Source organism: Rhopilema esculentum, chromosome 21 (genome assembly GCF_057945365.1).
Source record: "Rhopilema esculentum isolate cy_ngs chromosome 21, ASM5794536v1, whole genome shotgun sequence".
NCBI classification, from domain to species: Eukaryota; Metazoa; Cnidaria; class Scyphozoa; order Rhizostomeae; family Rhizostomatidae; genus Rhopilema; species Rhopilema esculentum.
The window spans coordinates 5,384,050-5,396,618 of NC_142835.1; the positions used below are offsets into that span (position 1 = coordinate 5,384,050).

A 12,569-nucleotide genomic window follows, 5' to 3' on the forward strand; every position below is an offset into this window, starting at 1 on the left:
CCAACTAGCGGTAATTTAGATTGGCACTGACAATACAAAAATTATGCAGATAATATTGAGCAAGCTGCGTATTAAATGAAGTCATTAAATACATAATCAAGTCCCTTTCTCATTTATACTATTATACAGCGTTAGATACAAAAATTTTCTTGTTACATAATATCTATAAGCATCATCGTTCAGAAACCTACAATTTTTTAATATTCTGCAACAACTTTTGTAGATGATTCTACGGCCCAAACAAGTTTCATATTCAAAATGTTAGCCTGATTTTTTTTCAGTCATACAATGAGCCTGCAAATATCACTTGGTTTTTAGATAAATATTTTTTCATAACGTTGAAATAGACGCTCACCTGCGCACGACATCTTCAATTTTATAGTACGAAGAACAAGCATATTAATTGTTTTTCCTTCCCTCTGTCCTTCAATTTGACCTTGTCAATTACTCTAACCGGATGAGATGAAGAAGCTGAGTCACCAAAATTCACAATAAAACTGCGAATATATCGAAAAGGTGATTCCAGAAGTGCGAATAACAGTAGAGAGGAGAAAAAGTTATTACCATGTGGCCAACGCATAGAAACGACTGAATCTTCATGAAATTAATCATGGTGTCGTATCTACTACAATAATGTTATTGAAATGTCGTATTTCAGCGAACGAAAAAACTCTAGATAATCGTAACATGCAAAGTTCTGAGAACTTTCTGAATGAAATTTGTGAAGATTTTCAATGCCAGTACTACAGTTTAATTTACTAGTCCTTCAGCAAGATGAATGGATAGGATACTTGCTGATACTGTAATCTTGTGAAAAATCACCATTCTTACCAGAAATTATCACCAGAAATTATCACCACAAAATAATCAGATGTTTTAGCAGCCATGTGATAAAGTCGGACAAATTTTTTTCAGCTTTAAAATGTCATTCATAAAAGTCCAGCAGTATTTCAATGCCTTTTAGGCCAAAACAACTAACAAGTTATCCAAATATCTATCAGCAAAAATATTTTATTCGATTTCAGGGTTATTTTCCCGATAAGTAAGTAGGCTTTCAAATGGGATATTCGTCCCTCTTTTGTACATAGACGGTGAGTATACTTCCTTGGCCTGTAAAAACCAGAGCAGCTATGGCTTGCAAATCCGATTTCCACGATTAATTCTAACATTAGGAAACCGATCGCTTTAAAGATAAATGATTATTGTGAATGATAATGTTATCACATTTTAGTACTATAGCTGTAACTTTTTACCGATCTGTTGAAAATGACTATTCACCAGTCTGCTGGAGAGATTTAGATGTCACATGGACATGGCTGCATCCATTTCGCTGTAAAGGGATCTTAAGCCTTTATTTTGCCTTTGCTGCGAAGAACATTCCACTTTAGGTTCAAGATTGAAAAATATTTGTATTATTTAGCCAACTTCGTGTTTGGATTTTGACTGTCAAAACGGCTAAATGGCAGCCCTGCCTCGTTAACTAAGTTTAAGAGTGAAACAAATTCGCACAAGTAACAGCAAATCTTTTGACATTGATGTTCTGAAATGAAAACATAATTGCATTGTACTTAAAGCGGCCATTGTATTTTTGTTCAACCTCTATTAGCAACTTGAAAAAGCCAGATAGGTAATAGTGTGAATCACGTGCATAGAATACTGAAAGCGTGTGATTTACAAAACAAATTTTATTTTATTTATGACAAAGACTGAACAAGTGTGCTTTACTCAGAGTATGTACATGCACAAGTTTAAAACCCATCGAAATCTCAATATGATTATTCAGAGACACAATGAAATGACTTTCTTTCAGGACCCTTGTTGTCATTTCAAATTGTTTCCGCTATGTTTTCATGAAAGGTCGTTAACAAAACTGCAAAGATTTGGATTTTGCATTGCACTTTTTTACCATAATTTAGAATCAGTCTTTTCACTCTAAAATTATAACTGCTTCCCTTGACATCTAAATCATCAAACTCAAATTTTAAGTTGCTATTTAATACTTGATAGCAAACTTCACCTTGGTTTTTTAATTTAGTAGTTTCTATCTATTAGACAAAAGTGCCTTCTTGGCCAAATTTAGCACTTATTTGCCTTGAGGAAAAATAAATGAATAATATTGTAATTATAATAGTAATGGATATTGTCACTGAAAATAAACTTGAATTGCCTTTCAATTGTAAAGGACAGCTCTCAATTTGAAAATGCAACTGCCTCGGGCAGTTGAAATGATTCTTACCTTCAAATTTCTACAATGTTAGCCAATGTATTTTTCATAAATATACTAAAATGCGTGCGGTACAATATGTTGTTATAATAACGATCAATGTAAGTAAATTGTGCCAGGAAATTTTTTTTTTAAAATAATTAACGACGTTTCGAGCATAGCCTGTTATCAAGTTAAAATATCTATCTGACTTTTTCAACTTGATAACGGGCTATGCTCGAAACGTCGTTAATTATTTTTAAAAAAAAATTTCCTGGTACAATTTACTTACATTTATCGTTATTAATGTCTTTTTCCATGGTTATAAATTCGAAATCTTTGCATAATTAAAACAGCAGAAAGTAACAACAGTTCAGCTCTTTGAACAAGTTTGTATTATATACTCAAAGAACAGGATAAATAGGAAAGTAAAGACTCAACTTCTTCTACAAGCTTTGACAGAATTATAGTAAAAGGCAACCGTCTTATTTACAAAGAAATATTTACATTGACTTAACAATATAGTTGACCATTTTCGCCATCAAACTAACTGTCCAATATCTTGAAGAAGTATTCAACCTAAAAAATTATACGCATCATTAGTTTTGACATACTTACGTGGATAGAAAAAATATTATCAAAAATGTAATAGCAAGTGATTGTATCATGCAGGCAACAAAATTGTTAAAATGGACAACCGCGTTTTAGAGATGCTACAAAATGTTTCCAGAGAAATGGAGACAGCAGGGTGTTTTCAAGAAAAATGTATAGTTGCACATTTCTCTCTGCGGAGCAATGCGTTTAAAAAATGAATATGGAACTGTGTGTAAATAATGAATATGCTACGAAATTATAGAAGAAAACCAAATGTTTGAAAATATTTTGAGTTCTTGGTTATATAGAATCACAAGAAACCAAACTCAACCAAATAGAATTTTAATAAACGAAATTATGTTTGTGGAACGACATTTAAAAGCGTTGTAATATATAGTGTCTACAAAACTTTAATATCGTCTTTATTTTTCGAGCTATGCCAATTAGACGGACGATATTAATGACGACAAGGCAAGGTATAAATAGCAGTTGAACAACAACTTTAGAAGTAAATATATTGCCTCCAATTAATTTTTTGCCCATTTCATTTGGCCACACAACTGTAAAATTTAAATTCGACATGATTTATTTGGCTCTTATTTTTTCAATATTCTTCGATTTAAGAGCTTAACAAGGCTCCTACTTTGACGCTGTCAATTTCGGGTCTCGTGAATGTGACTCAAAAAACGAAATAACGACTATTTCCATAACATAAAATTTCTTCACCATCGAATGTATTTCTATATCTTTAATTTTATATCCCGAAAGGTGTTTGTTTAATTTTAGCGCCATCTTCACAAGTTTCTTATGTTTCATCATTTAACCTTTGCTTGTTTGTGTCTACAACAATTTCCTGAATTTTTTGTTTATTAAAGGAAAATTCTAGAACTGTACAGATTTTTCTTTAGAACTGCAAATTTTGTGTTGAACTGCACATTAAAAAACCCTGGCAGACAGTGTGGCAGGTAAAAGGCATTTATCTGTTCCAGTGTACATTTCGGTGGTTTGTGTAATGCTTCTATTAACAAACATGCATGGCATCCTCATGAAATCCTGAATTCAAGCATCTACTCTTACGAAAAGTGTAGTAAGAGCACACTAGAAACAATGCATACCTCAAGGGGTCCGTCATCTGGCAAATCTGTGCAGTGGATGGCATTCTTTATCTTATCCATACCAAAACGGGCTCTCAGAGTTCTTGGTCTTAGGTGCCTCGCTATTTCCTGCAAGAAAATGGAATCAAGTTTTACAGTTTATATCGGCATTCGACTAAAAACGTGCCTTGACTGTATTTTTACTGTCTTTCAACTCTTTTAAGGGCTTCCATAGAGGTTTTGTAGAACACTGCAAGGATTAAAATATCTTTGACTTAGCAACTGATAATATCTTATTATCAAAAGCCAAATTACCTAGTGTGTTGGCTCTGGATTTAAAAGGCCTCTTAACTTCTATTTTCTTGCCATGCAAATGTAAAAGGTAACATAATGCCCTTTTTGAAACATTGCTCGAGACTATAGAGCTTTCAAGGTCAGAATCTCAAATCCTCAGACCTAGAAGGCCCTAGAAATTTCATGGTCCCCGAGTAGGCAGTCGAAGATCTCTGGTAGATTGCGTAATAAAATAAAGCTAGAAAATTTCAATTTTATCATAAAGATATTTTGTATCAAAATCCAATGCTCTAAGCTAAGAAAATGTATACTGTGCAGTTAACATGAACATTGATACTAACTTTATAACTTATTAATGTATCCTCGCACTTTGAAAAAATGAATCAGAAGTGTTGTGAACATACCGGATCAGCTGGTCCTACAAATTCTCTGAACTCCTGCGGCTGATCTGGGTAGGAGATCTCCATAACAATGCAGGAGCCACTGCAAAGCTCACTCACCATTTCCTAGAAGAGAACGCCGGGCAAATGCTCATAAATATTCTAATGAAGGTATAAAAGATTGATATGGTTTTTGAACGTCAGGTGTTTGAACCAATAGGAATGATATGAACAAAATAGGCCATGTAGAGAGCTGTTGTTTAGGTTCTATGATACATTCGTGATAAAATTTGGCCAAAAGCATAAACCAAACATTTTGTGGCGTTTAATTTACATTGAAATACTACAGAGAAATTGCCAGGCTTTACTAAGAGAAGAGAACAAACTTCAAGGCACATACACTGTATTCACCGACAACTCCTTTGTAAATTTCCAAAAACTCCTCTGCATTTGCCTTCTCCAAATGACACATCTTCAATGCGGTTATCTTGAATTCTGAATTCATTATAGTTGTGATGATTTTGCCAGCAAGTTGTTCTTTTATAGCATGCGGCTTTATGATACAAAGAGTAGTATCACCAAATATGGCAGTATTCCTTCCTTTTTTGAACTCAAAGAAGAAGTTCGACTCCTAAAAGAGTACAAGAATTCGAAACGATCACTTGATGGATTTCGGCATAGGGAAGAAATAGGAAATTGAGCTGCATTCCCACGTGGAAATGTACAGTAAGTACTTTTGTACATACTGTCAGCTCTAAAAATTTCAATGATTTTCGACAACGTTTCAATCTTCCCTAGAACATAATGCTGTAAAGGATATCACTCTTGAAGGGATTTTAAAAAAGCTATGGCCTGAAAATCTATGCTTTTTACCTTATATCATAAATCATCTAAACGCGCAAGTAAGTAAAAAATAAAATGCTCCAAGATTTTGCTTAAGGATGATTACCCTTTCGGCAGAAGCACCAGAATCTGAACCATGACAGGCGTTTCTTGTACCATCTGTAACACAAATTTAAAGAATGAAGAATTGTTGATAAGGTAGATTTTTGAAAAGACAGCGACAAACAAACAACCTTAATTAACAGTGTTGCGTAATGCCTCAGTGATAGGGATGAAGATAGTGACATGCTAATGACGCAACGTTCTCTTGCTCTATAAGAAAATGGTTGAGAAATGTAGCTTGTCGCGTCTTTTTCACTGCCATGTTATTTTGAATCAATGAGTTTGCGGAAAATAACTGAGCTAGATAGACAACCTCAAGTTAACCAAAAGCTTAAAGTTGTTTATATTTTGTATATGAAACTCTCAAGACAACGATACACACGAAACGACTGAAGATACACAAAATATGTCCTATGGTGCTAAAGAGAACAAACATTTTATATCAAAATCTGGTCTCACCAGATCCAAAGATGGCGCGAATGGACCCAGGTGCTTCCTCTCTTGCTTTTAGTGTATTTGTTGGCCCTTTAAAGTAAATCAACAAAATATAATAGTTCTTTATAATTTAAAAATATTTTCGACTTTAATGTAGTTTTCTTACGATAATGAGAAGAATGTGAGCTGCGAATTTTGTCAGCCATTGAAATACAATATGCCTACGACTACCAAATTAATAAAAGCTTTCGAATTCATAAAAGAACCAACTAACCAAGCAAAGATCTCCACTTTTTAATAGCATCATGCGCCATCAATTCCATAGCAACAGCTGGCCCACTGGTCATAAAATCTACCAAGCCCCTGCCAAAGACAATTTGCTGGGTTAAATATAAAGCAATTAAAAAGCGGATAGAAGAAAGGATAAAAATATTACAAAGCAACAAATATGCTGTGCAGCTTGAATTTATAAAATCCAAAATAAATACCTAAAAATTAAAAATTTAAAGCAATATCAAGATAAGTGCTTGACTCTGATTGCTTTATACCACAGTACAATCTCAATTGACAGAGGCAGAAGACCAATTCATGAGACCCCCTGCAAATGGTTGAATACAGGACACACTTAAATAGTGATATAATGCTTACTCAAAAAATGGTTTTCCTTCATGTTCTGCATAAAATTCCATTGCTTCTCTCCTAGAGCAAAAATAATAAATATAAGACATTTAACAAAAATTCAAATTGTCTATATCTGTAGGCTATTTTCCCCTTTTTTTAGAAATAAAGATATTCATCTTCTCTCTGAAACCATGCCTACATAACATCCTTCTGAAACCATGCCTACATAACATCTAAGAGAATATACTGGAAAATGCCACTGTGCTAAATTGAGCCACAAACAAGGTCAAAAGACTTCCAAACCCTCTAGGAAGGAAGATTTTGAACTATGGAATTCACAAATTAGGCTTGTTTTAGCAAAAATACGATAAAGGCATTAACAAGGATAACTACTAAAGTACAACCAAAGCATAAGACAAATTGCTAGACATTGGCAGAAAAAAATTCAAAACACTAATGTTAAAAACCTTGAGAGCTGAACCATCTTTGCTTGACAAATAACAAACTCTTCACTTTGTATGATGTTGATGATTTCACCTGGATAAAACACATCCTTTCAGATTTAAGAACAAATTTGCATGATAAAATAGATCTGATAGACATCATCAAATGATGGTAAATTTCTAAAAGGTACAGAAAATTTTTTCTGTAAGTTTAAAAATATCTACAAAAAGTCGTTTTATAGCTCTAAAGCCATACATACCATAGAAAGTTAAAAATCACATTATATACATTATATTTAAACATTAAATATATAAAGTAAAATATAAATCAATATAAATCAAATATAAATTAATTTTGGCTTCCATGTTAGTCAATTCAAGACAAACTAATACTAAGCAGCAACAACTATTTTTCCACTTTCTTGTGCTAGCAAGTAAAAATAATTGACCTTCAGGATTATATCTAGTTTATAACTTCAAAATGCATGTAAGGAAATTTATATTTAATTCAGGAATATTTAAAGAGCCTGTTATTTCTTAAATACTGTAAATCCTCGAATTGCCCCCTTGAAAAAGCCCCTTCTCGAATAAGCCCTCACCTTAGAACTACAAATTTTCAATAAGCTACTTTAAATCCACGAATTGGCCCCCTCTATTTGTTGATTGTTGCCTTCTGAGGTTGCCTTAAATGTTTTACTTAATTACCAAAAAAATTCAAACTTTTGATGATTATTAATCAAATGTTAAAGGTAATGTGTCCATATAAAAAACTGCGTATACCAAACTTGTCAAGCAACATCAAAATAATGGCATGTGATTGGTCAGTATTCTTGCAATGCAAAACTGTTCACATGAAAAGCTAACCTGGTAGCAGGGTAGATAAACAGATCGACTGTAATGGCTAGGGGGTGATGACATTAAAAATCACATGTTTCTGAAAACCCCCGCAGAGTTGCTTGCTTTAGCTGGACACTCTTTTATAGTGTCTTCTTGATGTCTACTATAATTTGATAAGCCTCCCCCTCGAATAACCCCTCATAAAAAATCAAAAGAAATAGCCCCCATGGGACTAATTTGAGGATTTATGGTATATTAAGTATAAGTATGATACAAATAAATGTATATAGCATAACATATTTAGTATTGATAAATATATCAGATATATTAAGCTTGCAGGCAAAAGAAAACCTCAGATTTGAAAACAAGTTTTGCACTTTCTATGAAAATATTTGATTTTTGATAGCATACCCATTCTTGCAAAGGCATCGGGTTTGATGATTGCCAAAGTCCTTCAATCAAAAAACAACAAAGTGATGTATATGTGAGTGATAAAGAAACACTTAGCTGGAAAATTACAAAAACAAACATATATCAACTTTGGCTTAACAAACACATATCAACTTAAAAAGCTTTTGTTTGAATAAAATATACAAAGCAACATTATGTGATGACATTTCTTCAAGTATGTAATATATTTGAGTGTTGCAAGGATACAAGCTTTAGCAAAACCTTTGAAATCAATTGCTGTTTTAAAACTTTTTATTAGAACAAAGAATTACGGGCCTTTTTGACAGATCCAGAAAGCACCGCTTAAATTTCACAGTGACTTAAAATTTTGGTGCAAGTTGATTTAAACATGTTGATAATGTCCTCCAAATAGTTTCAGTAAATTTACAATGCAAGTCAATTTATAGGAGTTTATAATGCTATTTCAAATAATTTCAGTAAATTTAGAATGACATACTTTGAATGAACAGTGGCAAGTTTATTTTTTGTGTACTGATCACCATATTCAACCAATGAAAGCTGCAAATATAGAATTTACAAGAAAAACTTTAAAAAGAAATGTTCAATATGTAGCTTCTACCATTTATAAGAACTAGAATAAAATTATTTTAATTGGTAACAGTGTCAAAGGTGTGATTTATGCACATGGAAAAATAAATATGCTAAGAAACTGAGGGAAATCAAGGTCACATTTTGAATGAGAGATATGTTAGAAGACATTTCTTGATTAAAGAGACATGAAGTAAAGTAACAGTTTGATAACTTCATTGAATCAAAAATGAGACATGAAGTGAACAGTTTGATATAGCCATAGCTAGGTAACTAGATTTTACAATTTCTACCTTTGTTATCAATTAGGTCACTCCTGACTAAGGATAAAAAATAAACCATAGAAAGCAAAAACATCCAGCAGCAATTAAAATAATTAAAATTGCTTTATCAATTCATCTTACTGAACAACTAACCTGTCTTGAGTGTACATTGACTATGGATCCAATATACAAGTCCTTGCTTGCAATAGACTCATACTTTGATCTCTTCAGAAAGACTCTTCTATTCTTTATGTCATACTGAAAAATATTACAAAATATGTTAGCTGCATGTGGTTCTGTATCCAATCATCTAACACAGTGAGCAAACAATTTCAGCACTGAAATGAAATAGACTGCTAAAAACATGATGTTATGAACATTTGATAACAAGTAAATGCTCAAAACAGTTGTGTTTTCAACAGACTATTTCATTTTTTACTTAATTTATTTACTCTTTTTAATTGTTGTTATTGAAAAATATTTTGGTATATTTTAGAACATCAAGACATAACAAAACTACTGAAACAGTGAACAGGTCTTTAAGGCAATACTTTTATCCTTGATTTAGGAAGCTAATACAGGTTTTAAACACCAAAGCCTCAACCATGTTGTCAATTATGGCATACAGATTTGGTGATTTTGCAGCAGATTGCAGTCTCTGCAATTTATGCTGCTTGCACCTTTCAACAGAAAGAAGTTTGCTGTTTTGATGGTGTGGCTACAGTCCAGTAGGTAGAGACACACACACAATGTTGATTTAGTGTTTCATGTCAAAATTTTAATGGTATACATCAAATCTACTATTGGGCTGTTACTGTAAAATTCTGGTTGGTAAAACCAAAATGCAGAATGATTGCTATTTCTCTATTTTACATGAATCTAAAACATTAAAGAGGGGAGAAATAATAGAAAGGATAATACAAACATTGAGTCTTGGCTTATCAGTTAGAGCAAAAAGACCTCATACATTTAGGAACATATACTTACAATTACGAAACAGGGGTTTGGTATGCAGAAAATTTGGCTCAAATGACTCTGTATATACTGGATCTCATGAAAACTCCAATACTCTCACGAAACATTGCTTTGGTTTATTCATGAACAAAGGATCTTAGGTAGGAGTTATTTTTGTGAAACTGCTTCATAAAATTTTTAAGTTTCCTTAAAAAAGCATCCTTTTTGTGGCAACCTGTCAACAAAGCAGTAGGCTTGTACGTGCCTTTCCCCACTAAGTGATTTTGTGGTGTGCATGCCATAATATATCTGCTTATTTACACAATAAATGTTACTATTCTAATTCTATTGGCAGTTTACATTGCAATATATTGCTCCTTCAAAAAACATATTTATGACCAAGTTTGCATTTAGTGTATAGAACAGGATGGTGTCAAGTTTAATGCTTTATGCAATCAATGGGCAACAGTATGTTCAACTCTGTCTTTACAGCATGAAGTACTTCATGAAAGACCAGTAAACAATAATTTTCATTATGAATCAGACATAAAAATTGGCTTGTTTCTCTGAGTCGGCTTAATTCTAACATAGAACTAAATTACTTGCCTGAGGATGAATAATCATTTTAACCAGATAATTCTGAAAAACCTCAAAATTTGAAATAAAAATTGGTATCACATAACAGCTTGTCGTTGCTTCAAAGTTAACATTTAGAGATGATATTTTTGGCATCAAACTGCTGCGTTTTTCCTAATATTTTTACTTATAACTTTAACACAATGTCCTACCATTTCCAGTGTCTGGTCTTTTGGGTAGAAGAGCAACTGGTATCTTCGAACAAGTGCTGCATTTGGATCATACCACTCAGCAATGAAGGCATATCTTTCATCATAGTTAGCCTGTAGGAAAATAACACTTACTTAATTTTGCTTGATAAGTTACGTTGCTTAACTTTGTACTAAACAAGCAAAAATAAGTTTAAGAGCTGACAGAAAAAGATGTTTAAATTCTTTAAAAATATGTATTGTTTTTTGCATACCATTGTGAGACTTCTTCGTCAATTCAATAAAATAACATCACTGAAGTACAAAACTAAAGCATCAAGTGGCAATCTTATTGCCTCTTTTCCAGAACTGCTTGCATAAAATGCGGACTCAAATTTCTGTTTGACAAGGAATATATCGGAGGCCCCAAATTCGATCCGTAATTTACATACGTACCGTAGCTACAACATATTGCTGCTGTTGCTAAGTCTGGCGCTCCTTCCCATCGCAGCGCAGGGCTCGTTCCTCTGAAAAGTTGTTCGATTCAAAAGACGTTTTGAATTCTTTATGATTGTCTAGTAGTTAGTTCTTAAAAAATATGTACGTTGCGTGTGGTACTTCATCCAAAATAACGATAATAGGTATAGGAAAGAAATAAATTGAGTACCAAAATGAAAATAAAAATAAAATGATTTGATTGCTAAAATGACTGTTTAACAATTAAATTATTTTATTTTCATTCTGGTTCTCAATTTATTTGCTTACTATACTATACTGTATTGTAGTTTCTCGATAAGTACCAACAACCGGGACCACAACCAACAAATCTTTTGCCTGTTTCAATTTTCACTTTAGACGCGGTATTATAGATTTATTACCGAAGATATTAGTGTTAAATTTAGTAAGTTGCTCTCAAAAAATTAGTGTATCTCAATCCTAGAATATTTCAGGTCATTTAATTTATGTTGCACCTAAATGTGTCAAAAGTACAGTTTTTGTTTTAAAGGACCCAGACATGTAACGCATACAGGGCTCATTAAAAAATTGTGCCTGCGAGCGGAAAGCCGAGTAAAAAATGTGCCTGCAAATAAAATAGGGTGCAGCTTCAGATACTGACAAATATCGGTCAGATACTGATAAATTTTGAATCTGATTTCCTGGTTGCACTTAGTGCTATAGCAACTTATAAACGTATATCAAAACCATATCAGTATTATCATGAGCTTAAACTGCATGTAAAACTTAGCAGATGGCATGGCAATTGATGAAAGTGATATAAATTAATGTGTACATAAGAAAACAATAAGTAATGTGTTTCATCAAATAAAGATATCTTCAGAAAAAAGACTCTCCAACATTTTAAATGTTTCACTTTAAATTAAGCTGTTTATTGGTTCAATTTAAAGCTTTTTCAAGGTTGGTGATTACAGGATTATATCTTCGTTTCATTAAAAAGAGCTCTAAGATTCGGTTCTTAAGATAAAGTGAAACAATCATGCCATTGATCAGCTTTTTACTATGTAACTTCAACTACTATTTTATTCCGTTTGATGTCAGTATAAAGCGATAATCATGACATAAATGGCAGTTTTGGTTGTGCATTTATCTTACGACTGATGACTTTTGGTGTAATAAAATCTTTTACACGTTCTGATCGTCGTACAAAGTGCCAAGAAGGGCCAAGAAGGGAATAATTTGCAAACCTTGTTTCCTAAAAGGCACTGGGCATTTTGAAGCTGATGT

At 32.8% G+C, this 12,569-nt stretch overlaps 1 protein-coding gene across 2 annotated transcripts; it reads right to left on the minus strand.

The window, feature by feature from the left end:
* Positions 1 to 1,386: 1,386 nt before the first annotated feature.
* Positions 1,387 to 11,255, minus strand: LOC135684559 (nucleoside diphosphate kinase 7). 2 transcript variants are annotated; one of them, XM_089114921.1, is made up of 15 exons: positions 11,102 to 11,255; positions 10,851 to 10,961; positions 9,262 to 9,366; positions 8,754 to 8,815; positions 8,258 to 8,298; positions 7,034 to 7,103; positions 6,594 to 6,644; positions 6,220 to 6,308; positions 5,970 to 6,035; positions 5,515 to 5,567; positions 4,966 to 5,196; positions 4,590 to 4,691; positions 3,913 to 4,020; positions 2,711 to 2,782; positions 1,387 to 1,540 (listed from the first exon to the last, which is right to left on the minus strand). In XM_089114921.1, the coding sequence occupies exons 1-14, from the start codon at positions 11,102 to 11,104 to the stop codon at positions 2,750 to 2,752; spliced, it is 1,125 nt and encodes a 374-aa protein (XP_088971047.1). In that variant the 5' UTR covers positions 11,105 to 11,255; the 3' UTR covers positions 1,387 to 1,540; positions 2,711 to 2,749. The 2 variants fall into 2 exon arrangements, with proteins under 2 accessions (XP_088971047.1, XP_065056244.1); XM_065200172.2 differs by lacking the exon at positions 1,387 to 1,540 and having other exon boundaries at positions 2,585 to 2,782.
* Positions 11,256 to 12,569: the final 1,314 nt, after the last annotated feature.

What these genes read in the sequence shown, in the direction of transcription:
- LOC135684559 (XM_089114921.1), bottom strand. An exon ending in GAAGGAAAACCATTTTTTGA is followed by an intron (nt 6,309 to 6,593) that starts GTAAGCATTATA and finishes TGTCTTTGGCAG; the next exon opens with GGGCTTGGTAGATTTTATGA. An exon ending in TTGTAGGACCAGCTGATCCG is followed by an intron (nt 4,021 to 4,589) that starts GTATGTTCACAA and finishes ATTTTCTTGCAG; the next exon opens with GAAATAGCGAGGCACCTAAG.